Source organism: Camellia sinensis, chromosome 8 (genome assembly GCF_055761805.1).
Source record: "Camellia sinensis isolate YWXY chromosome 8, ASM5576180v1, whole genome shotgun sequence".
Lineage (NCBI taxonomy): Eukaryota > Viridiplantae > Streptophyta > Magnoliopsida > Ericales > Theaceae > Camellia > Camellia sinensis.
This window is the reverse complement of record NC_138968.1, coordinates 40,059,467-40,087,437: the sequence shown is the minus strand read 5'-3', so window position 1 is coordinate 40,087,437 and position 27,971 is coordinate 40,059,467. Positions and strand designations below refer to the sequence as shown.

Below are 27,971 nucleotides of genomic sequence, written 5' to 3'. Positions count from 1 at the left end.
AAGTGAGTGAGTGTTTGGTTGTGTTTGTAGCATAGTTGGAGATAAAAAGAAGGGGGAAATGTATTAGGGTACTAACAAAAACACTAATGTTAGGAATACTCACAAACATATCAAAGAATGTATCGAAACAAATATATGGTAGATTCACTTTGAGTGTTTTGATACGCTCGTATGTTTGTTACTGTTTACAAACTTTCTCTAACAAAAACAAGAGTGTTTTTTTGTAATTTTGAATCACCACGTCAATTTTGATCTCAACTAATTATTATCGGTTAATCGCACTTTCTTGTAACCTACTTCCTTCAAAAAACTTTTTTTTTTTAAAAAAAAAAAGAAAAAAAAAAAGAAAAAGGTAGGACATGAGGCATCCTTTCACTATTTTGGCTAAACATAATTGATCGGAACCTAATCTGCCACGATAGTTCTGATAAGCAAATAATTTTCTCAATAATTATACTACATACTCATAAAAATTACTAAAAACACTAGCTAGAAAAGTAAATCAACAAACTACATACATTGTAAGCATAACCCACGTCGCACTAACTTTAAATTTACACAATACATGTTACTTTTAGGACAAGTTTTGGGATACACTCTTTGACGGTAAAAATGCCAAGGATGAGTTCAACCTTGTTTACATCTCTGAATGAGGATATGTACCCCATGCCCTGGTTCTACAATCATTTTAAAAGCAGGAGAGTGTCGATACTTGGGAGACAGAGAGAAACTAAACTTGGACATGATGAGAGTGAGGGCAACCTTCAACTCAACCATGGCAAAGTTGCGGCCCAAGCAGAGGCGAGGGCCTAAGCCGAAAGGGACATAAGCATGGGGATTGTTACAAGCACCAGAGACACCATTGGCGAATCTCTCAGGTTTGAACTCGTTGGCATCGTGTCCCCAGTTTTCAGGATCACGATGAAGTGTGGGGATCAAAGTCCAAATGCAGACTCCTTTTGGGATGGTGAGGTGCCCAATTTGTGTTTCTTGGTGTGCTTCTCTTGACACAAATGCTGCTGGTGGGTATAGCCTCAGGGCCTCATGAATCACCATACTCACCTGCATTTTATATAGACTTAGATTAGATGAAGGATGAAATGCACTCTTGTGATCTTAAAAAATATCTATGTCAAATTGATACTCAAAATTTTAGTTTTATCAAAGTTTTCTTTAAAATTTTAAATTTGAATTAGTTCAGTTTATAAAATATACATATCGTCTTTAAAATATATGTTTTGTATTTTTTTGTCTTTAAAATTTTAACTTTATCAATTTTGTCTCCAAACAATGTAACGTAGAGGGAAATTTCGACTTTATCAATTTCGTCCCTAAACACCATAATGTAGAGAACAAAAATGTAGAGGGCACAAGAAGAAAAAAAGAAAAAAAAATGGAGATCAAATGAAATGAAACACCAATTTAAAGACCATATTAGCCATTTTGTTAATGATTTGGATAACCTAGTGAAATTGGACCATTTTAATTCAAAATAAAAAATTTAGAAATTATATTAACAAAATTACAATTTGGATGACCAAATTCACACACACACACACACAAAAAAAAAAAAAAAACCAAAACTCATATTATAGCAATTGTACATGTATTATAGTATAAAATACACATATGGTCTTTAAAGCAGGTGTTTGTATACTATAGTCTTCAAAATTAGAATTTTGTCAATTTCATCATCCTTAAAGTTTTAATTTGAATCAAATTAGTCCAATTTAAACAGAACATATAAATAATTAAGAAAAATAACAATAAAAAAATACACATGTTGTCCACAGAAGTATACACTAAATGTCATTTTAGCCCAAAAAAAATTTTAAATGTCACTTTGAAGAAAACGAAGTAGTCTATGACGGTTAGAGATGAAATTGACAAAATCAAACATTGATAACAGAAGTAAATCTGAATGCTTATTTTAAAGATTAAAGGTAAATTTTACTAATTAAAGATTTTGACCATTTTCTAAAATTGGGCTAATTGGATTCAAATAAAAAAATTTAAGAATAAAATTGACAAAATTAAAATCTTAACATTTTAAAATGTTCATTTTTTATTTTTATTTTTTTTATTCATAAATGAATATATAGATAGGCTACTCCATATATCTATTAGGGAGTGTTATCCCTTAGCACCTACAACGCATTTGTAGGGAACTCCATCACACTTACGTCGGGGCCAAAGCTAAGGCTCCCCACGTGCTCTGGGCGCTAAGAAATATGTTTTAACCCCAACAAAAATAGAGACTTGAACTTAGGTTTTGAGTGAGAAATCCGAATGTTTTGCCACTTTACGGTATTTTAAGGAGTTTACGATGGTAGGCATATATATTTGGGGATACCAACCATTTTCAATTTGGGGAGTGAATCTGCATCTACCACACCATCTTGGCAAACAAGAGCCACCTCCTCGCGAACATGAGCTTGCCAGTCGGGGTGAAGAGCCAGAAGCATCAAGCACCATGAGGCAGCAACAGCAGTGGATTCATACCCAGCAAAGTATATGTTTTTGCAATTGTCTACTATGAATTGCTTTGGTGAATAATCCTTTTTATTATTCCCCACAAAGTGATGGTTGTTGATAGCTCCTTCTAAAATCAGCTGCAATAGATCCTTCTTTGTTGATAATGGTTCTTCTCTTTCTTTTATTGCCTCCCAAATCAATGTCTCTATCTCCCTCTCCAACCTCCTATTCTCATTTTGTTTCCTACTTGGAACAAATCTGCCATACACAATTGTAAAAATAAAAAATAAATCAATATGAACTTTACTAGTGAAGACACAAAAATACGTTTCAATATAAAAGAGATGATAATATTATTTTTCACTCATATATGACAGTTGAATTACTAATGAATAGGGACTAATTATTTTCACTCGTATATAACCCTCTCACATAAAGTGAGTCCCACATTTATATGAGAGGATTGTGTTTGATTCTAATGATCAGTTTTAGTAAAATAGAAAAACTGAGGGAGAAAAAAAAGTAGAGATACTGAGGAAGTATGGGCCAACATACCCAAAGGTGGAAACACCAAAGAGAAAGGCTTCCTTGGAAATGGTTTTCTGAAGAATCCCAAGCTTGGAGAAGATGTGTTTGCCTTTGAAATAAGAGGTTCCAAAACAAGCCCTAGAGATGACATCTGCTGAGAAACTCCTCAAGTCCTCATCCACTGCTATCTCTGCCATTACACCTTGACCTTGGGCTTCTTCAATGCAGGCCTCCCATTTTCTCAGTAATGGTTGTGCTGACTCCACCATTAGACCCACCATGCCCTGCCCAATTAACCCAATTAACCCAACCATATCATTCACAAAGAAATATGCCAAAAAATTATTTGATACTTGACATAACACTTTACTGGATTTCTCTATATATATAGACATGCCAATTATGAAAAACTATTGAATAAGCAGCACCATGGTAAATGCATGTGATTTTCTTGCCAATGAGACTTTGCGAAAGGGATGGATGAAATCAACTTTTTCTCCCATACAGGCAACCAAGGTAAGTCAGGTCGACTCTATCTATCCCGTGACTACTGTTCTTATTGATCTAGGATACCATTTTAGCGTGTTAAGTTGGAGCTCCAATGGGGTCAACCTTGAGGATAAACTAACAAAGCGACCTATTAGGATTTTTAATTTGGGGTTAACAAATAGGACCTCACCTAGGTCCAGCCCTTATATTAGGCCTGAAAACAAAATTATTCTTATTGTATGAATTATAGGTGTGAGTAAAGTATGCTTGTAAGACTGCTTGAAATTCAAAACTTTCAAACCACTAATCAAAGGGAGGCCCGCAATTCATGTCTAAAATTCGAAGGTCTATTTTGTCATCCTCACTACAAAAAAATTAAAATTTTAGAGACCAAAATTTAAAAATAAAATTATTTTTTAGGGACCAAATATTTTTGTTACGAAAAGTGTCGTTATTATATTTTTAGCAACAAAAATTGGACATTAGTGATGAATTATTATCATTTTGGGACTAAATTTTTTGTTTCAAAAAATAAACCATTTTAAGATCAAATTATTTTGTCCATAAAATTCTATTTATTAGTGACATTTTTAAAATTGTCTCTAAAAGCCTGGTTTTTTACTTTTCAGGATGATCTTTTAACAATTATCCCCACGACAATAGAAATTGGTCTCTAAATATCTTTTGCAACAAAATTTTCACTTTTAGAGATCAAAAAATTTAATTTCTAAAACTCTTATATGTTACGGTACTTGTTTGTATGTATATATAGCAAAGTTACCTTGCAATTTGTTCATTTTTTTTATTTACTTTTTAAAATCAAATATGATCTTTAATGGTTAAGACTTGGCTTAATAACCTTGAGGTTATGAGTTCAAGTCTTGGGGCCACCACTTTGTGCATTATGCCAAAGATTAGGTGTGTACTCAATCTTTCCCCTCCCAAACACAGATTAATGCGTTGTTTTTTATATAATCAATTGTAAATTCAATCCACTCAATTTAATAGTTAGAAACTGCCAAAATTAATCTAAGAGTTCACTTAAGTTCCTAAAAAATTCAAGATTGGATCTATGTTCGAAGGCTACATAATGATTACTCCTCAAGTAATCGTTACTTATATTAGCATGCACAAAAGTACTTAGATTTGAGACACATTTGATAAATCTAGGCTCCATCTAGTACATGATATAAATCAATAGACAATTAATTGACCTCTGAAAATAGTGACTAATTAATAATAATCATATGTTGTTTTTGGGGTACTTACCTTAACCTTATCCATGAAGAATTCAGGTGCAACAATTTTCCTCTGTTGAGCCCAAATTTGACCGTTGGATCTCAAAATGCCTTTGCCAAGCATGGGTGCAAGTCTCTTAGTCACATAACATGGCTTACCTAGGTCCAAGGTTGTAGATTGGTTCATTTCCTTAACAAGATCAAGGTTGTTCAGATACAAATGTTGTTTGTTCCCTGTCGAATACTTGTATATTGGTCCTGCGTATCATCATAAACTTTGGATTCGAAATCTTCATTTAGGTTGTGTTTAGATTTTAAGTTTGAAAATGAATTTTATGGAACAATAATATTATAAACTCATAAATTTTACTCAGAAATATTATTTTGCGGTTTAAGATTTATTTTACACACAAACCCCACGCTCCAAATTTAATCGCAACCACAAGCTCCTGTTCTGAGTAAGAATCTAGACAATTTTTCTAGGTTAACATAATTGTTGTTTATTGAATAATAGAAAAATAATAAGAAGTGAATGAAATAGAAGCTAGAATTGTTATCATTTTTTCTTCAAAAATTCCTTCTCAAATTTTAAATCCAAGAATGTTTGACTGTAAACTGGCGGTGTTTGGGAAATATTTTTTTTGATTTTTTTGGTTTTTTTCACTAAAAGACAAATTGGTTATCAAATCAAAAAAATAAATTCAAATAAAGTATCACATCAAACCCCATAATCATTTCACTTTTTCTCTCACAAATATCACATTCAACTACAAAAAAACCCAACTATTTTTCCAAACACAAAAAAAATTTTCTCTAATAATATCTTATAATTAAAAAAATTTACAAAAAAATTCACTTCCCAAACACCGACAAAGTATAGTCTGAACTGAACTCCATTTTTTTGATATATAACGTGTTAATTGATAGAGGAAAAAAACAATTTTATATATTTAGAAATGAACCGTAGAAAAGTACAAAAAGCACCCATGTGAGTGTTTTGTGTATATTTTTGTAGTTGATTTTTTATGTACTTATCATTTCTAAAAACTAATTAATTGAAGCGAGAAGGAAAGCAATGAATTACAAATAGTGTTACTTGCACAAAGTTGTGCATAAAAATTTCAATGCGTAATCTAGAGTTGTTCCACCCATTTTCCTTGCACATGTTGTGTAATATCGTGTTGATCTAACGACATGACGTTGCAATAAAATATATTTTTGGCGATTAAATTTAGCGATTAAAAAATATTTAATCGTCAAAAGTTGTAGAATTGACAATAAAAAATTATGTTAGTCAGCAAAAGTACAATATTTAACTACTAAAGAGTCGTTTCATTTTGGCTTTTTTAGTTGGCGTATTGACTTTTTTGACTTTTTTAGTAAGGGACTTTTTTAGTCGTTTGGTATTTTTGTTCAGCTTTTTTAACTTTTTTACTTTGGAATGACAAAATTGTCCTCTACTTAAAAATGATACTTTTTTGATTTTTTGTTTGTATATAGGTCAATTTAGTAATTTTGTAACTTTTTTGTCTTTTTATAATTTTATAGTTTTTTTTTTTTTTTTTTTTGTCTTTTGTGATTATATAGCCAACCTGGTTTGTCAAACCAAGGCTAAATTTTTTTAGTCGGGATATATTAATTATTGGCGATAAAAAAAAATTAGTAGCTAAAAATGCCACAATTGTCTACTAAAAAAATATTTTAGTCACTGCATAGTTAGTTTTGGTTACTAAAATTATTTAGTTGCCGAATGAAAAACAAAAAATTAATTTTTATCTTTGGCAACGAAAGTTTGGTCGCCAAAAGGTTATTTTCAACGATTAAAAAATATTTTAGTCGATGTATAGTTAGTTTTAGCTACTAAAATTATTTAGTTGCCGAATGAAAAACAAAAAATTAATTTTTATCTTTGATGACCAAAAGTTTGGTCGCCAAAAAGTTATTTTCAGCGGCTAAAAAATATTTTAGTCGATATATAATTAGTTTTGGCTATTAAAATTATTTAGTCGCCGAATGAAAAACAAAAATTTAATTTTTATCTTTGGCAACCAAACGTTTGGTAGCCAAAAAGTTATTTTAGCGACTAAAAAAAATTTTAGTCGCCCAAGAACTAAAATATTTGGAGGGAGATATTTCAAATTTTAGAGGGATTTATAAAATTAATTGGCGACTTAGTTGCGAATTGGAGGGATTTATATATTTTTGTTTCCAAACCAAACCCTAAGGTGACGTTTGGTAACACTTACGTTTTCAGTTTTCAGTTTATATTTATAAAAATTTTAAAAACTCAAATAAAAACTTGTTTGGTAAATTTTTGATTTATAAATCAATGGTCTCAGCTTATAAATTTGCCCAAAATATGTAAACTCAAAAAATGTGTTTCCGTTTTGAGTTTTGAATTTTTTTTTTTTTACCACCCAACACTAGCCACCACCCGCCACCATTTTCCACCACCGTCTTCCGCCACCACCACCCACCACCCCCACCCCCTACCACCACTTGCCACCATCACTCACCACCCACCCCCCACCACCACTTGCCACCACCACTCACCACCCACCTGCCGCCACCACCACCACCCATCACCCGCCACCACCACCCACCTGCTAGTCACTCGCCACCACCACCCACCCCTCACCGCCGCCACCACCCACTCACCTGCCATCCACCCGCCACCACCTACCACCCGTCGCTACCATCCACCGCCCGCCATCACCACTCGCCACTTACCCGCCACCACCACTCACCACCCACCTGTTACCACCATCCACTACCCGCCACCTGCCACCCACCCGCCCCCACCACCCACTACCCACCCACCTGCCACCACCACCCACCACCACCACCACCACCACCATCACCTACTACCCACCTGCCACCCACCTGCCACCACCACCCACCACCACTCACTCGCTCCCACCCGCCACCCGCCACCCATCACCCACCCACCCACTACCACTACTACCCACCACCACCCGCCATCCGCCGCCCACCACCCACCTGCCACTACCACCAATACCCACTCGCTACCACCCACCACCCGCCACGGTCACCCACCCATCCACCACCACCACCACCACCACCACCACCCGCCACCTACCCATCACCACCCACCACCACTAGCCATCTGCCACCCACTTGCCACCACCACCCGCCACCACCACCATCACCCATTCGCTACCACCCACCACTCGCCACCGTCACCCATCCACCCACCATCACCACTTGCCACCTACCCGCCACCGCCACCGCCACCTACCCGCCACCACCCACTACCACTCGTCATCCGCCACCCACCTGCCACCACCCACCGCCACCACTACCACCACCCACTTGCTACCACCCGCCACCTACCCGCCACCACCACTCACCCACCACCACTCGTGCATCCGCCACCCACCTGCCACCACCACCACCACCACCACTCACTTGCTACCACCTACCACCCGCCACCATCACCCATCCACCCACCACCACCACCACTACTACCACCACCCACCCGCTACCCACCACCCATCGTCACCACTTTCCACCACCGTTTCCGCTGCCACTTGCCATTTCTCACTCTTTTTTATATTTTTAAATTTTTTTAAACATTTTGTCAATTACCAAATGCGTTTGTAGTTTATGTTTTTTTAAAAATAAACAAAAAATAAACAAAAACCAATTTATAAAATTTTTGTAAATATAAACTAAAAATGTAAACGTTACCAAACAAACCCTTAAGTAAACCAGCGCCCCTCTCTCTCTGTCTTCAACGTCTCTCTCCCTCTCCCTCTCTCTTTCTGCTGCTTCTCTCCCCTCCCTCTCTCACCGCTGCTCCACCAGCCACGGAACAGCTCTCCTCTGCTGTTTCTCCTCGCGTTCGCCGACAACCGGAGCACCGATTCACTGCCTCTCCCTCTCTCTCTCTCCCGCCCCTGTTCGCCTTTGTTTCTCTCGCTTTGTGTCCATCGGCGTTGGGTGCAGGAGCATTACCTCCATCGTACACAGCACCACTGTCGCATCTTCGTCGATCCACGATTGACTTTACCCCAGGTATGTTTCTCTCTCGCCCTCCCTCTCTCTCTCTCTCTCTCTCTCTCTCTCTCTCTCTCTCTCTCTCTCTCTCTCTGCGTCTTCTTCCATTCGCACACTTTGACACAAACCCAGCCCTAAATCGACCCAGCTCTAAATTGTGATTTGACAGCAATGTTAGAGATTTGAATTTGATCTGCATCCTAGTCCAAAGTTATGGTAAACAATATGGTAAAGAAATTGACAATTCCAGAACCTGAATCTAAAGCTCAATTCTAAAATGGACAATCTAAAGCTCAACCTTGTGCAAAACCTGATATGCCAAGATCATAAGAAGGGGCTTCTTCATTGGATGCAAAAGCTTGGTCCTTCACACCCTAACAACAGTTCACCAATGCTGAAGCCTAAATGCACATAACTCTTCCTTATGGATTGGTTTTCGTAGTTTTACCGGGTTAGATTGTAATTAAAAAGGTTTTTTTTTTTCTCAAGCCTTTTTTTTTAATTGTTTTCCTCTATTTAAATTGTGTGCATGCATTGATGTGAAATTGCCTTTCACTTGCATATATATGTAGGCAACACATCTTACGATCAGATTTTGAATGAAACTTCGTAACTTTTTAATGCTGGAATTTCTTTCACGCTGTGGAACTCGTTAATCTTTGGTATTGTGTTTAGTGGTTTATCTAAGTGTAATAACCCTAATCTGTAATTAGCCACTAATCCGTAATTAATGATGATAATAAGAGGATTAAAATGAATTATGTGTTTATTCTGTATTTTGCATTATATTTGACTTTCTATCTGTTGCCTGTAGAAATATCTGTTTGGATTTTCCGCTTTAATATGTAAATTGAAAGCCTTATCGGCATTCGAAACCAAAATTGATTACATCAATATGTTATTTGGAATTTTTAGAACCTTGTGGCAAATTTTATTAAAAATTGATTCAGAACGATTAATTAGGTCGTGTTTGGTTAGCCTAATGTCCCAATTAATGCATTATAGCATCATAACTATATATGCATCACATTTAGCTCTTTTGAGCTCACTTCCTTTCATTTCCCTTGAGTGGAAAAACCTGAGATTTCATCTTAGAGAGAGAGAGAGTGCAATTCTAGAGAGAGGGAATGAGAGATTAAAAGAAGAAGTTGAAGATTTTACTTGAGTTCATCAATTTTGTGCAAGAGCTAGACTAATTCATAACTATAGGTATGAATTCAACTCCTAAATTTATGAATCTAAATTATTAACATGTAGATTGTGAGTTTAAATGTGTATAATGAGCCTAGGATGAAGATTTGAGTTACAACTCATACATGCATGCTTATGTAGGTGTTAAATTACCAAGTTAGCTTTGAATTACATCATTTGTGTTGGAAATGGAGGTTGAATGGTACATGCATGCATATTTCATCAAGTCTTATAAGTCAATCCCATGTTTTTGAAGTCTTGAAAGAGAATTTGGAAGAGAAATCCACATACATGCATGAATACATGGAGTTTTGACATGTTAAGTTTGATTTTGGGCATCTACGTTGTTATCATGAGTTATTTGGCACATGCATGTGTAATTCATCATATTAAAGCTTAAATCCATGTTTTGAAAAGGATTACCCTCATGCTTGGAGCCTTTGAGCTCAATTTACTAGTTTTATGAAGTTTGAAAAAAAGATTTTACATGCATGTTTTGTTTCTTGAATTTCAAGTTGAAATTGTGAGTTTTTAACAAACCCTTGGGCCATGATTTTATGAAATAATCCTAAATTTTTCATGTTTTACAAGTTTACTATGTTATCTCAAGTTTTGGGGCCCAAGAGATGTGTTTTGGATGGTTGAATTCGAGTTTTGATCTTGGTGATCAAATCTGAAAATTCCAGAATTTGAATCCACGCTCGAACGTGGGAGTTCACGCTCGAGCGACCACTCTGAGTGCGTGCACTCCGCTCGAGCGACCAAAAGTCCGCTCGAGCGTGAATTGCAAGCTCCCAGAAGTTTCATGTCGTTTACAGATCGCTCGAGCGACCATTCTCATTTTGCGTGTCCGCTCGAGCGAGGAAGTCTACGCTCGAGCAGGGACCTTATTTTCAGAAATTTTGCCTAAGTATTCAAACTCATGTTTTGGCATCCTCATTGCATCTTAGGCATTCTTAAGCCTTAATTAAGCTTTGATAATGAGGTTATGGATTAGAAACACACTAAGAAAAGAATGTACAAAGTTCCGAGACTGCAAGTGTGTGTGTGTTTTAATCAATGTGCTAAGTATGAACAACAACCAATGTAATGAAAGTTAAGCTGTGTTGGCCATGTGAACGTGTAATAATGAGATATGTTGTGTTATGTACTTTTGTGATTGTAGGTCAACGTCTGAAGATTGATTAACCGTTTGCGAGAACCATTGTGAGTAACGTTATCGTAAAGATACGTTTATATGAAATTATGTTCCAAATGAAATGTGATAAGCTTTGATTTCTGATATGATATCTGTTTACGTGAACGAACATCCCAAGTTTGAAATCTATTATGGCATCCATAGATAGTCCCAAGTCATGGGGGACGACATGAAAATGCGGGTCCATGACATACAAGTTTACGAGATCCCGTTAGCCACTTCATTGTGGTGATATGTGTTTAATCGGTATCCGGAACCGATTACTCTAGTCGGAAGACGTTCTATTATGTGTTCTATGGGATGTACCATTATTATGTTCTGATACGAGGATGATTATGCTATGATCTGTTTTCTGCTTATGATATGTTCGGATTTCGTTTACTAACCCCTTTATCTTAATGTTATTCACTGGGTTTTAGCTCACTGTTTGTATATATATATTATAGGTGAGCATTCTGGAGTTCGAGCCTGAAGGCTTTTGTCTGGATCTGTGTTCTATTGTCAGCCAACCATTGTGCCGCACGTGGAAGATCCCGAAGAGTCCTGTGTTTAAGTTCCGTTGTTTTTGTTTATTTAAGACTTGTTTGATGTTGTTGGTTGTACTTAAATTACTGTAATGTGTGTGGGTATAATGTATGACTACTGGTTATGTATATAAAGTTTTAAATATTATGTTTCATATAAGTCAGCACAGCTTATTGGACAATTATATTTATGTATTAGCTTCCGTTAGCCCCTTAATCTTGTTAATCTGTTCAGAGGCCTTCAGTAATCCAAGGATTACTGGCCGGTTACGATGCTAAACCTATAGGGGTGGGTTTGGATCGTGACACTAAGAAACTATTGTTGTTTTAGAACCAATTGTGCCAACACTGCACAGTACTTCATTAGCTGTGCATTTTAGGTTTGGTAGTAAGAGAGGTGGTAATCTTTCACTTTAAAATTTTTGCCTTTATTCTTTTTTAGTATTTAAATTGTTGTCTTCATTCTCTATTAAAAAAATGTTAATAAATATGTAAAATCTTAGCTAAAGTCTGTTTGCTTGCTCGGAAAATGTATTACTTGCTGAGTTGCCAACATATAGTGTCATTATTTTGTCTAGCATTAAATCCCGAAAAGTTGTTCATATATATGAACTGCACATGAAAAATGAACCAGAATTCTAACTACACAAATGTTAAAAAAACACAAGTGATGTTTAAAAAAATAAAGAAGCATGAGGAATCTAAGGAGATATAAGGTTGTTTACAACCTCCTATACAACATTTACATGAACTTGGGACAAGGTATGCACAAATTGACATGATATTTAAATGCTCAGTATAGTTTCTTCCACACTCTTTCTTTACACTAAAGAAGTAGTGTCCCATTACCAAGGCATGTCAGACACTTGTTCAGAACAATAATCAATCATGTTATTGAATTTAAAGTCTCATTTTAAAGACACATGCATCCGGGAGTATCTGAGAGAAGTAATGATATCTGACACACATATGGCTTTTATAATACAGAAATTCAAATCTTGGCCTTCAAAGATTCATAACTTTAGATAAATAAATGTTGGAGCAAACAATAGGAAAAGATAAGCAATATAATTGAGTTTCTTTTTTCTTAATGGTATTTTTCTATTTCCCCTTCAAGTTTAGAAATAGGGTTTGATTTATATATGAACATCATTGTGTCTTTTTTCACTCTTCAGGAAGCTCTGGATATTGTTCATGTTAGCAAAGAGGATCAAGAAAGTGTATTTAAAATGCTCACTACAGTTTTGTGGTAGGGAAATGTCTCCTTTACGATGATTGATAATGAAAACCATGTTAAATCTGTGGCAGATGAAGGTAACGATCTACTAAAAGGATAAAGTTTAACAGTTGCACGGTTGTTTTGTTTATTTGATTTATTATTATTTATTTTGCTCCTAGCTGGTTTATTGGCTGTAGGTAGCAACATTCCTAAATTGCTGGGCAAACGATCAGTGAATTGTTTCTGCTCACTGATCAGGTTGAATTTGAATGAACAATCCTATTTATTGCAGTTTGGACATAGTAATCCATACTAGCCCTCCTTGAGCCTGTTGCTCTTGAGTATGACCCCATGCACCTCAGTTCAAGGGTTCAAATGCTAGTGACGGATTGCTAGAATTGGACATGGCAATCCTTGTTGCAGTGAAGAGCTTTTGAAACCCCTTTAGAAGATATTGCATTGCTGATGGTACTTCATGAATGCTGTCAGTTGTTCTTATAATCAAATCAAAAATTTAGAAAACAAGCTCATAGGATTTTGGAAGAGGGAGAGGAACCATTAATAGATTAGATTGATTGTTGATATTTGCTGATATCTACTTGTTTCTCTCACTTCAATCCATTGTCTTGATGATAGCATGGGTGGATTAATAAATTCTTCCCAAACTTTCATTTGCCTTCAAGCAATAAGTTTTATACATGGGTGGATTAATAAATTCTTCCCATACTTTCCATAGCATGGTTGTATTAATAAATTCTTCTCATTCTTCACATCAATAAGTTTTATATATGTTTCATTTTTGTTTATCCCATACTTTCCTTTGCTGGTTGAATTTTATCTGTTAGGTCAATCATCCATTTTGGTTTCTCAATGGATTTGGTTTTCAGAATGTCCTGTATATAATCTGTTCCAATTTGGAGGAGTTGATGAATTAGATATGTGGGCTTTTCTTGTCTTAATTCTGGCGAGCAATGATTAGGATTCTAGGGTGAATCTTTTATAGAGTAATTAAGTGTGTAAGATCATCCACTAGTTTGTGTTTTATCCCAGCAAACATGAGATTGAACTAAGGCCATGTTTGTTTGGGTGGACATGAGCTTGGGATTGGACTAATAGTCCAATAAAATTATTAATCTGATGTTTGGTTAAACAATTGAAATACGGACTAATTATTTTAAACTTAACTTTGGATTTTGCAATGAAGCATGGCTTACCATTGTATCTCAAAAACTATCTGAAAAAGATTTAGAATGCATATTTGACTTCAGATGCTATTTATTATTCAATAGATATTGAATTTTTTCATTGTTTTAGTAAGCCATCATACATTTTGCATATATTATTGTTATTATTTGGAAGAACCTAAGGAGCATTTTTTCCCTTCTATTACTAGGTTGGCTTCTTTCTCAGAAAGAATAAGGATGGTGAAATTCTTGTTATAATTTGAAATGGCAATTCTATTGAATAAGTGCTAATGGTTATTTTGTTTTTGTTTTTATTTTTTATTTTTTACAAATTGCTTTTGTGTGGGCTATTGTGGATATTTATTTTTGTGTACGAAGAGCATTTGTTCTGTATATAAAAGACATTTATTTTTATACAATTCTCTATTTTGGAAATCTAGTATTTTTGTATGTAATATTTAATTTAGATGGATTATACTTGGTTGGTATGGATTTATATGATATTTGGAATAAAATGTTACAAGTTAAAGTTTTTGGATAGTTCATAATGAAATGGGTATTATTGATAACAGATTTAGATTATAATTGATAGATGTATTATTCTGTATATGTACAGGTTACAGGTTGTATTGATAATGAAATGCATATAATTTAGAAATTAATAAAAAATATTCAATTTGTGCATTTTAAAAAAAAATTAATAAATAAAGCTTTTGGCGACTAAAAATTTAGTAGTCAAAAAATAAAAAAGGGAACTTATTGGCAATTAAACAGTTAGTAGCCCAAAAAAAAAAAAAAAAATGAAGCTTCTTGGCGACTAAAAAATTAGTAGCTAAAAAGGAGCACCATGATTTTAACGACTAAAAAGCCAAACAGGAGTGTCACGTTTTTAGCGACTAAAAAATTGGTAATTAAAAAACTAAAGATGAAAAATATTATTTTTTTTGGCAACTAAATATATTTTTTTGGGCGACTAAATTTTATTTCGGCGACTAAAATAAAAATTAGTCGCTAATTCTTTTACTGACAATTAGTCAACAACCAAAAGGGCAACCAAGAATTTTAGTCGGCAAAAATCTTTGGTGACTAAAAAATGACTTTTGACAATTTAAAATTTAGTTGCCGAAAGTGTAATTTGTTGTAGTGATAAAACACTTCTCAACTTTTGTTGTGCACACCTCCAAATATCTTCTCATCATTTACAATTAAAAAAATTAATGTTATTTTACATTTTATTATTGTCTTTAAATTTTATATTGTATTAATGACATCTCATAAGTTTTTGAAATATATACATACCATCATTATATCCTTAATGTGTCACATATTTGGATCAATGCTTTTTGGGACATATATGTTGGATATATTCATCATCCGATGTGAGTGGTTAACCTACTTTAGAGAGAGTGGGGTGGTTGGAGAGCACTCTAGAGAGAAGTGGGAGTTCGTTAGAGAACTCACTAGAGAAAGTGGGGTGGTACATTCCCATTAATGGGTGGGGGTGGCAACCGCCCCACTACCAATCCACTCACCATTGTTGTCCCAACTTCCTTCCCTCATGATATGTATAAATAGAGGTTGAGGGAAGAGTAGACAATAAAAGAACCAAGAGAGCAAACCAAAGAGAGTGAGAGATGTGAGGCAGAGACACCGTCTCTCTTGGTGTGAACGAGGGAGACGGGTGAGTGGGTGAGTGAGGAGAGTGTGAGCTTATCATCTATTGTAATCTTTCTGTAATCTCTCTATTGTTATAGTGATAACCAGTTACTCTCCCGTGGATGTAGGCTTTGCTGCCGAACCACGTTAAATACTATGTCTCCTTTGGTGTGGATATGTTTTTCTGCTTGGTATAATTTCTATAAGGTCTTGAGCGGGATCCCCGATCCCTTACAAGTGGTATCAGAGCCTCATTGGTTGTTTTTAGAACAAAAACAGTGTGATTTTCGAAACTGTCTAGAAATCAAATTACTCGAAATCAGGTTTTGAGCATACCGAAAGTAAGGTCTTGACGAGAAGAGCCCAAAAATTCAAAGCAGAGCCCCAGAGGAGACCGGACGCGCCTTCACGGGCCTCCTAAAGATGGCGCATGAGGCTCAATCGCAGCACGCGCCTTCACGTGTCGTGCAATCAGCCAGTGCGTCGACCCAGTCACGAGCACGCGCCCCACGTGCAGCGAAAGGAAGAAGGTGAGTGGCAAGCGCACGTGTCCCTACGCACAGGCCACATGGCGCCACGTCAAAGCCGCGTCAGCAGTCATGTCAGCACCACGGCCACGTGGCTACCACGTCATCAACCCAGTTATCGCCACGTGGCAGACCAGTCATCTCCCACGTCATCACCACGTGGTATCCACGTCATCTGCCACGTTAGCACACAGTGCCACATGGTTGCCACGTCAACACCTCAGTTGACCAGTCAACCAAAGGCAGAGGAGAGATCCAGCGCGCCACAGCTAAGGTACAGTCGTAGATTTGAAGCGTCCAAACTATTTTGGCTTGATCTCAGCCATTCGGAGTCCGTTTCTGACGATCCAATAGTTGTTTCCAACTAGTTGGAGTATTCCAAACCCATCTATATGGTCAGATGTTTAAATCGGCGCTTCTGGAAATTACAGGTCAGCTAGAAGTTTCAAAAAATTACATATTGGCCCCTGGAAGTTTGGTAAATTGTAATTTGGTCCCTGAAATTTTCAAAAATTATAATTCGATCATTGAATTTTTGGAAAATTTTATTTTGGCCCCTGTAGTTTGTGAAATTACAGTTTGGTCCTGGTGTTTGGGAAATTTGCAATTTTGCCCCAATTTTGGAGAAATTTTTCAGTGAGGTCCCCAGAAGTGCAGCGATGGTTGGTCCTAGTTAATCGGACCGTTCCGAATGCAACCGCGAGGTTAGAATGGTGAAATTCTAAACGATTTTTTTTAAAAGATTGTTAAAACATGGGAATTTGTCATCTTTAATAGACGAAAGAAGGTTGTCGGATATTGTGGAAAGCTGCGGATTCACTGAAGAGGTTAGAATGGGCAAATTCTGACCAGATTGGACAACCAAATACAGATCGAGATAGATCATTGAAGACCAGAGGAGAGCAGGCTTAATCAAATAACAAATCAATGAAGATCAGGATTGGTCAGGGCGCAATCATGAGAATTGCACATGATTATCTCAAGATCAACAATGTCTAGGAAAATTCTGTCAAAAAGACACTGTTTAAGGAGACTAGTTCTTAAGTGGGACCGGTTGTGACCCCATCAGTCTTTCCCGAGAACTTTCCTAGTTGTTGAGGTGATTGAAAGATCTGGTTCAATCAGAAGAGAAGACCATTTATCGACGTATAAATGATTTGGCAACCAGTACAGGCTTAGGAAAATATTATGGCAGTTGGAGCTACTGTCAAACATAATACAAGAAGTACTGGTAGTATGTGAACATGGAAGGGCAACAACTACAGTAGTACACACATAAGGTGTATGAGCACGTACCTACAATAGCATATATGAGTACGCACGAATGTCGTACAAGGTGATGGCGTACAACAATGCAAGAGTACACAACAGAGTCGTACAAAGGTGCAGTGTGCCAGATTTTGGCCTAGCAGCAGCAACTAGTTCCACAGAAGAAAGCTCCAGATAGAGAAATTGAAAGGGATAAGACGCTACAATGCACACCCAGTGAGAGGTGGATTTTTTCTTTGTCCTGAATCTAGTTCGTGGCAGTGAAGTTGCGACAGGCACCCTGAGAGTTTGGGTGGAGTCGCCTCAATAAGGAAAGTATAAGCATTCCTGATGATAGAGGTGCGAGCCATGCAGAATAATGTGTGGCGGTTAAAGACATTCCAAGTAGGAAGTGCAGATTCACTCCGGATGCTCGGTGGAATGGTGGCATATTTGTACAATGGTGTTTTATCATCTATGTGGGTGATAGGGGTGAAAAAAAATTTTGTTCACCCGGTTGAAGCCAATTGGAAGCCAATTGAAGACCTTTCAGAGTCAGTTGTAAAAGTTATCAGTTCATTTGGAGACTCTTGGGTTAGTTACAGAACTTCAGAGTTCATTGGGTTTTTCTCTAGGGGATAGAGAGAACCAGCATTGGCAGAGTGTACTACGGAGATTTGGCACATGTAATAAGTCCAAATAGTAGTACTTTATTGGCATTGGCCTCTGTGGAGGCGTTAGAGATCCTTCATGAATCGTTGTTGGAAGACTCGCATCTGGTGAAGCCTTGGTTTCCGCATTTGTCGATTTGAAGAAGGTGTGACAATCTACTTCAGATCTTGGTGGAACTTTGGCGTTTTTGTTCAATGTCTATTGGAGGCATTGTTGTTGGCGGTCTTTCACGGATTACTAGCGATTTTCAGAGTCGTGGTTTATTGAGAGTCATTATCACAGTTGGGATCTATGAGCGTGTCTGATTAGTTCTAGGGGTGTCTCCAGTTTATGAGACTTGATTGTTTCTTCTTTTTGTGGATTTTCATTTTCGCAATCTGTTCCATATTCGAAGACATCAGCTATTGGTAATCTGGGTGACGATTCAGACTCCGGGTGTTTGCTTCTTTGGAAGCGGTCTGGCCGTTAGTGTTCATTGAAGATTGGAAAAGATTGTTGCGGAGAAACGTGAAGATGGTGATTTTGTGAATCTCATGTGTTGGGATCCATCCCTTAATTTGCCGTTGGATTTGGAGGGGATAGATCGTTTGTAGACTTGGTGGAGTCAGCGGGGATTGTTGGAGTTGTGCATTTACAGTGCACGCGTCTTTGGGTGGTTTTTTGGTAGCAATGAAGATGGTGCATCATTTTGTGTCTACCAGTTGGAATTGCAGTTGGAGGAATCTGGAGTTTGCTTGACACTTCAGAACTTTTTTGGCTCTTGGTATTTTGTAAATTCATTTGAAGTTTGTTCCGATACTTCCGACCTAGTTAGAGCCTAATTGTATCCACAGTCCAGTTTTGTTTGGTGGAGAACTTGCCTCAGTTCTCGAAGAATTTGTTTGGCTCTCTTGATTAATTCGAGCTTGAAGATAGCAGTATTGTGTTCGATGGTTGATCAGACATGATGTTTTTGGTACCGCTTTTGACGTTGCTTTGACGAAAAATTTGAAGCCTCTCTTGTTCAGTCTCCTCAACACTGGTTCAAGCGGGTTGCTTACCATGTTTTGTTTGGAGATGTCAAGGACAACTTGTTTGGCGCCTATGGAAATCGAAACTTGGCACTATGGTGGAGCTTGAGTTGCAGAAAATCGAAGAGCTAGCTCGATTGGTTCTGTATGTTCTTTACATTGGCTCAATGTGATTTTGAGCAATAGAATCTGCTGTGTTTTTGGGAAAAGCGCTTGTGTTTTGTACAGTAGATGGCATTCAGTTTTGACTGAATGGTTGGATATTGGGTTATGGTATTGGTTTTTTAATTCTGTGGTGGCGAACGCATCTCTTGATGAAACAGAGTAGTTGCGGATCTCTCAGGCGAGCTCGAGCGTAGGAGGAGAGATAAAGCCACAATGAGCACTCAAGAAGTATGGGTGCGGGTACTATGCTAGGCGTTGCATAGTTGATTACTTGTACAAATCTGTTGAAGTTGCTTTGGCAAAGAAAGCTACTGTTAATCGTCAATCTGATAGTACATGTGAAAGATGCGTAGGTAACGCGTATCCCTGAACTGGAGATTAGGGATTGCAAAAGGCATGAACAACAAGTTTGTGGAAATGCTGGGAAGTTGTTCAGGAGTGCAAAGGGCAAATGCTGATAAGTTCAGGATGGTTTAGAGGAAACTCCAAGCAAAGAAAACCAGGAACGTTGACCAGACAAAAGAAGAGTTTTCTGTTGCTCCAGTTTTGGCCGTGCAAAGAGATACATAGCAGGATAGTGGCATTTCAGGGAAAAACTGTAGTGTCACAGAGCACTCAAAGGAGTGCAAGGCATCTCGGGCAGGGGGTGTTGGGCATCTGAATCAGGGGGTGCAAGACATCCAATAAGGGGGGTGTCGAATATCTTGGTTGCGCAAGTTCAAGAATAGCAGGTGAAGACATCTGAGACAGGAAGCGTGAAAGAGATCTGTGGGAGATAGGAACAGAGGCTCTCTTTCCAAATCAAAGAGTGGTATGAGTTGAGTTGAGGATGTAGGATTCCCTCCTCCTCTTGTATCTCTGGTGTATTATCTCTAGCTTCAGGAGATGCAACGTCTCAGTGAAAAGATGAAGATTCTGTTGGTTTTTTGGGCGTGACAAGATTAGCAGCAGTATGTGCACTAGATCACCTCACATGGGTTGAGGGGGTGATTTGTTGGATATATTCATCATCCCATGTGAGTGACTAACCCACTTTAAAGAGAGTGGGGTGGTTGGAGAGCACTCTAGAGAGAAGTGGGAGTTCAATAGAGAACCCACTAGAGAAAGTAGATGTGACACCTTCCCATTACCAATCCACTCACCATTGCTGTCCCAACTTCCTTCCCTCACGATATGTATAAATAGAGGTTGAGGGGAGAGTAGACAAGGTGAGAACCAAGAGAACAAACCAAAGGGAGTGAGAGATGTGAGGCGAATAGACCGTCTCTCTCGATATGAGCGAGAGAGATGGGTGAATGGGTGAGTGAGGATAGTGTGAGCTCCTCCTCTATTGTAATCTTTTTGTAATCTCTCCATTATTATAGTAATAACCGGTTACTCTCCCGTGGACGTAGGCTTTAAGGCCGAACCACGTTAAATATGGTGTCTCCTTAAGAGTGGGTGTGTGTTTCTGCTTGGTATGATTTCTACAAGGTCTTAGGCGGAATTCTCGATCCCTAACAATATAACATTACTCAATGCATTAACAGATAAAGAAAAAACTCTTGTATCTACAATTATGATATTATATGTATTAATTTTTAATTTGATACATGTCTAATGATATAGAACCTAAACTCGTTCCACATGATGAATCTCCAATGATAGAGAAGTCAAACTCGCACAATTTCACACCGTTACAAGTTAGTAGGAGATGAAAGTAACTTATGGATAAATTGAAAATAAATACTCAGCATGCATTAGATAAAGGACCCATAATAGAAGATAGTACATGAAGAGCCACAAATGCGGCCCAACCCTATTCATTACTTGATTGTCCCTTTGAAAATAGAGTGATTGCAATGAATCTATAAATAATAATAATAATAATAATAATAATAATAATAAATAGTGATTGCTCAAATAATTTGGAACTTGGTTTTTTAATGATTTTTTTAGTTTTTTGACTTTTTTATAAGGTAAAAAAAGTTTGAGTAAATTATACTGATCTCCCTTAAAATTTGGAGAAAATAAAACATATTTTACAATTTTGACATAGTTATACATACATCTCATTTAGTAAGGTTAATGAAACCAAAATTAGTACATATGATATAAAAATATGACACATAATGTAAAATATACATTTCAATGCAAAAGAGATGATAATATTATCTTTTTATTCATACAACTAACGAATTTCTGATGAAAATTGAAGGCCAGGTGTTATATGAATTAAAATATTAAGATAGCCTAGCCTAATTATGTCAAACTTGTGGGGCTTATTACATTTTTTCCAAATTTGATGGGATGTTAATATAATTTATCCAAAGAGTTAATATGTTTGGAATAGTTTTTATTTTTTAGTTGAATAAATAATTGTGAAGAAAAAAAGTCGATTGATATATATAATGTGACATTTTAATATTTTTAATTTTTTTAACATAAAAAAATAAAATAAATTAAATTAAAAACACTAAAGCTAAACAAACTCTAAATATTATATTAGAAAGTATTCAAAAGTTTAATGGTGTAATGGAGATTGTAATTAGTGAAAAGAATGAGTTACAGGATTTAATGTTGAGAATTGAAGACCTAGTATTAGATGTAACATTTGGTTACACGATTTAATGTTGAGAATTGAAGACCTAGTATTAGATGCAACATTTGGTTATACTATTCATCAAAAGTCAACAATTACGGCTGTACTAACTTTCAATTCTAATTTTCTCTTACAAATCAATTTTTATAATTTTTTATTATACATTTTTTCATAAAAATTTAAAAAGTTAATCCAAACATTTATATTTCGTTCCTCAAATTTTTAGTTCAAAAAAATAAAAAGTACACTTATTTAAGGCATCCTAAACAATCCCTGATGTGTGACGTGAATCGCATAATGTCATGGATATATAATAATGGAAAAAGCCTCCGACCCCCAGGGGATACTGAGGTCTCGTGTGATTGGTGCAAAAAAAAAATTATTAAATTTTTTTTTTAACCAATAAAAAGGTGACACCTCACTAGGTGTTATCAGTAGGGATCGCCCCCACTGGGGATTCTGTAGCACGGCTCTATAATAATCTACAAAGTCGTTAGGAGTGACCAACCAGAGCTCTGTCTTGATCTGACATATTGGTTTCACAATAAAAATTCTCACACTCTATAAAAGAAGTGTCTCAAGAATATTAATTAACAATGTTTGAATGATTACATATTTTTATAACACATGCTTTTATAAATAAATAAAAATATATATAATAATTTCAAATTTCCTAATGAGTAATTTTAAGAATCTAGTTAACAGAAACTATTTTAGGCCACGTTTATTTAGTGGATTAAGTTAGATGAGATTATTAATAAAAAAATTGTTAATATATGAATTGTTAGTGAATGGATTACGTAAAAGTATGTTTGTTTTGATAATAGTGTAGGAGATGATTAGTGATAGAATTGTTAAATTATTTTTATATAAAATAAATAAATAAATTATTTCTATATTAAAAAAAAAAACTAAAACAAATAGTGCACTTGATAAAAGAAAATAATTTTTTTTATATAAAATAGACTCAATCCCCTCACTATTTTTCTAATCTCACGTAAAATTCATCCAAACTAATTCCCCTACAGAGAGAGATTACTAAGCCTCCTTCACTACTAACCTTATGACATTTTGTTGCATCTAAACAAGGGTTTAATAAATCACACGAATTGATAATCTAATCCGCCCTTCCAAACCCCCAATCAAACATGGCCTTATCGAATTCTCTTGCAACGACAAAATTAAGTGCAAATTTTACTTTGCCAACTAATAGTGACCCAAAAAATTTGTAAAGGGACCAAGGTAAAAGTAATTAGATGTTAAATGGGTTAAAGTAAGATTATACTAATTTTGTTTGGTTTTAGTTTTTAGGAAACACTTTTCATAATTTTTTTTTTTATTTTTCGTATTTTTTTGTTTTCAATGAAATTTTTTTATATTTTAAGCAATTTTTTTTTTTAATTTTTAGACACACCTAATATAAATACACTTAAAAGTATAATATTTGTGAATTTTTTTTAAAAATTCACTAAATACCAAAAATATATAATAAAAAAAATGAAAATTCAATACATTTTTTCATATTTTTGTGTATTTATTAATTTTTTAAAATATTTTTTCACAAATATTTTTACTATTTAGATGCATCTAAGTAAGATGCATCTAGAAAAGTAAAAAAATTGTTTAAAATTTTAAAAATATTCACTCAAAATAAAAATAAAAAATAAAAAAAAACTCAATTTTTAAAAAACTAAATTCAGAAAACTAAAACCAAGCACACTGAATTGTGAGATTTTTTTATGAAGTTTCAAATGACAAAGTAAAATTATTTCAAATTTGGAGGGGTTAGAATGAAATTTTACCTAGATTATTTCAATTTTGGAGGGATTAAAAGTGAAAGTTGCATAGATTTTCAGTAGTCAAAATGTTTAAATCTTTTATCAATACTCAAAATTATATATGAATAATCAGATATTTATGAAGTTTGAAGGTTATAACCTGGACATTGACTTTATATTGATAATTTATTTATGGATGGTTACTCTCGGATCAAAAGTTAGTTCAAAATTAATTGATACGAGTCCTCTATGTGATAAAAATCACAATCTAATAAGAATCAATACATCATTCCAACCTCGAATGAGGGGATTGTGCCGACCTATCAATCATTTTCATGACCTTGTGCATCTACTTCATAGCCTTGTGCATTTCAAATATTATGTCAATTCTTTAATGATAATTTTTTTGTGTTTTTTTTATTAATTCTAATGATAGTTAATAAAAAGGGCAAATTACATATACACCCCTCCAGGTTTGACAAAATTACATATACTCCTGAGGTTTGAGAAATTACGAATTCCCCCATGAATGCTATATTTGCATAAGAAATTAGGGGGTAATTTGTTATGAAATATAAACCTCAGGGGATAAATTGTTATGAAAATACAAACCTCAGGGGGCGGGATGTAATTTTCGAAACCTCAGGGATATCTGTAATTTAACCAAACCTGGAGGGGTGTATATGTAATTTGCCCTAATAAAAACTCTTGTTGTTCTGATAGGATATAGTAGGTTTTAGAGGATTTAAACTCTAACTAACAAACAAAATCGGTCCCAGGCTAAGGTTATTGAGGTGTGGGCCTTAGGTCCCAAAATATTGGTTCAAAATAGGGTCTCTAAATTAAAAAAAAAATATTATAATATATTATAAATATAAACAGACTTAAATTATTTTTGTTGTGTTAGGGCCAATCTAAAGGATCTAAAAATATTCTGTTTGGCTCATATTTGTTTATAAGCCTCCGTTTGGCAAGTTGGGTTGGGGGCTTTTTTGGCTATTTTAGCCACAAAAGACAAAATAGGCTATTTTAGCCACAAAAAACAAAACATCACATCCAACCCATAATCATTACACTCTTCTCTCACAAAAAAAGTCAAAAAAGCCAAAAAGTCAAAAAGCCCTTCCCAAACCAAGCTTTTTAGCCCAGGCTAAAATAGCCAAAAAAGCCAAAAAGCCAAAAAGCCAACCCACTTCCCAAACGGAGGCTAAGTGTAGTTTGGTCTAATTGAAATTCAAATATATACAAAATGTTGGTGGACTTGAATGAGAAACACTACATATACCTACAAAATATTGGTGGCCCAAAATAGACCCCCTAATTTTATTTTTTTTTTCCTTCCTTCTTTATCAGATTTTAGTAGAATAAATAAATTTGCTCTAATTTTTTTACCTTCTTTATTTATTAGATTTTAATGGAATAAACAATTAATTCAACCTCAACTACATTCATACACAATATATTCAATAAATAACAATGCACCCACACTTCAACCACACTCATAAACAACATATTCAATAAATAACAATTAATTGAATAAAGTTTTTCTAATTTTGGTAACTCTTTTTCTTTTTTTTATGAATACATTTTAATATCTATTTTTGGTATTGATACCAAACAGGGTGATTTTTTTTATTTTTTTTTATTTTTATGAATATAAGCCTCTATTTTTATTCCGCCTTAGGCTCCCAAAAAGTCAGGACCGGCCCTGCTAACTAATAACTCGTTAACCCATGTTTAATAAGATTAGTTATGGAAATTCGAGTTTTTACTATGTTTAAGGTTCTATAAAATATTCCTAATCAACACATTCAAAATTATTTTAATTTTTCCAGACTATTGTCTACTATAAATGGGTTGGTAGGGTCCACTGGAAATTATACAATTTCATTCAATCCCAGCCACACATGTGCCCGGCTTAGCTCAGCCTCTGTTTGGCAAGATGGTTTTCAGGTTTTTTTTGCTATTTTAGCCACAAAAAATAAAATAGGCTATTTTAGCCATAACAAACAAAACATCATATCCAACCCATAATCATTACATTCTTCTCTCACAAAAAAAGCCAAAAAAGCCAAAAAGCTAAAAAGCCATTCCCAAACCAAGCTTTTTAGCCCAGGCTAAAATAGCCAAAAAAGCCAAAAAGTCAAAAAGTCAACCCACTCCCCAAACGGAGGCTCAGTCAATGTTGCGTAGAATTTTTAGTATTTTTTTTTTTAATTTTTTTGAGATTTTTAATATTTTCATCAAAATTAGGGTTTGAAATTTTCTGCTTTTAAATTATTTTATGTACTTCTATTCCCATATAAATCATGCCTCTAAAAGCATATGTTTGAAATTTTATGTATTTAAAGATTAGTGTTCAAGTGTTTTTGTGAACGTAACTTGACCTCTTTTTGAGTTCTTCGATTAGAAAAAAATATTTTAAGTAATGAGTATATTATGTGGCCGCAAAACTTAAGTTCAGTTTAATTTTGTCTAAAAAATGTCTCTTTTTTTGGCTATTAAAAAAAATTTATTTGTTCTGATTACAAAAATTAACTAAAGGATCCATCAATTTTGCCACGACAAAAAAGAACATTTTGACATTTATTAAAACACATTGAGTGTTAATAATAATTTTATTTTAAGAATTTTTAAAAAAAAATAATTAAAAAAAACAATCATCTAATGTCACTTCTGCTCGTGCTTTGTGTGTGGGCAAGACTCAGAGCCATGCCCCCATGAATTCGTCATCAACTTCAGAAAGTCAACTAATACTAGGCTATCAACACAGTGAACACTAAATAATTATATTTGTTTATCCTAAATTATAATCAGTATTTGGTTTGAGTTTTCTGAATTAAGTTTTTAAAAATTGAATTTTTTGATTTTCATATTTTTTTGTTTTTAATGAATATTTTTAAAATTTTAAACATTTTTTTTTACTTTTTTAGATGTACCTTACTTAGATGTATCTAAAAAGTAAAAAAAATGTAAAAAAATATTTTAAAAAATTAAAAAATACATAAAAATATAAAAAATGTACTGAATTCTTGTATTTTTTTTATATTTATGGTATTTAGTGAATTTTTAAAAGTTTTTTTTATAATTTTTTTACTTTTTAGATATATTTATGTTAGGTGTGTCTAAAAGTAAAAAATTTGCATAAAATATTAAAAAAATTCAGTAAAAACAAAAAAACACGAAAAATAAGAAAGTAAAATTTTCTGAAAACTATTTTTAAAAAAATGAAACCAAACATAATGAATAGTGTTCAAGTTTTTTTTATGCACGTAACTTGACTTCTTTTTGGGTTCTTCCATTAAAAAAAATATATTTGCGAATCTACGTATAAGTTTTAATAAATAAATTTATTATTTAATAGATCATGTGAGAATTAATAATATTTTTATCAATATTATTTAAAACGTTATTAATTATTAATTTTCAACGATGGTTTAAAAATTATTATAAAAAAATTACTAATTATAAGTTTTAACGACAGTTTAAAAAAATCAAAAAAACATCACTAATTTTTAACTTTTAATAACAGTTTGAAAAATATCACAGATAAACGTCACTATTCGTAAGTTTTAGCGACAATTTATATAAATCGTGAAAAAAAAGTCACTAATTGTCAAAATTTAGTGACATGTAAAAAATCGTCTCAAAAAATTATTTTTAACGATAATTTTACTAAAATTTATTTTCATTAAGACTTGATGAGAATTAAGTTTAATTCTTAGAACATAATTTACCCAAAATTTATTGTTTCCAATTATTGATTGATTTTTCATATTTGATAGCATTGTGAGATAAATCTAATTTTTTTCTGGTCATCAATTTCTCGGCACATAGAAAGTAGTAGAAAATGAGAAGGAAAATTTAGCAAACAAAATCAAAAAAGGATGATATCTTACCATATTCTTTTCTCCACTGTTCAAAGTAGGGGAAGAGGGTGGAGGTGTAGTCGTGGGCTACAAACTCCTCGCCGCCGCGGTGGTTCACAGCAGCTGCTGATTGAATTCTCCGCATCTCAGAAACATTACCATAGAAAAGAGAAGGTTGAGGTCCTCTGATACCTTGTTTTTGGAGCATCGATCGGACCCTTTGAGGCTTTAGCCATAGAATGTTGAGGAGCTAAAAGAAAAGGCAAACCAGAAGCACTGAAAGAGCCAAAAAAGGGAAGCTTTGAACAACAACAAAAGCAACAGCAAGAAGAAAAAGAAGCAAAGGCATAGGGGCCATTTTTGTTTTTTGGGGTCATATGCTATACTGCAGTTGGAACT

At 34.7% G+C, this 27,971-nt stretch overlaps 1 protein-coding gene across 1 annotated transcript; it reads right to left on the bottom strand.

Moving 5' to 3' along the window:
- Window positions 1–425: 425 nt before the first annotated feature.
- Window positions 426–27,971, bottom strand: LOC114257118 (cytochrome P450 714A1). Its single transcript, XM_028196859.2, has 5 exons — window positions 27,603–27,971; window positions 4,762–4,988; window positions 3,031–3,287; window positions 2,358–2,733; window positions 426–1,062 (listed from the first exon to the last, which is right to left on the bottom strand). Exons 1-5 carry the CDS (start codon window positions 27,778–27,780, stop codon window positions 628–630), a joined length of 1,473 nt encoding a protein of 490 aa, XP_028052660.2. The 5' UTR covers window positions 27,781–27,971; the 3' UTR covers window positions 426–627.

What these genes read in the sequence shown, in the direction of transcription:
- LOC114257118 (XM_028196859.2), bottom strand. Translation starts at nt 27,780, where the DNA reads ATGCTCCAAAAACAAGGTATCAGAGGACCTCAACCTTCTCTTTTCTAT. An exon ending in ACAGTGGAGAAAAGAATATG is followed by an intron (nt 4,989 to 27,602) that starts GTAAGATATCAT and finishes GATGATACGCAG; the next exon opens with GACCAATATACAAGTATTCG. An exon ending in TTTGGTGTTTCCACCTTTGG is followed by an intron (nt 2,734 to 3,030) that starts GTATGTTGGCCC and finishes TGTGTATGGCAG; the next exon opens with ATTTGTTCCAAGTAGGAAAC.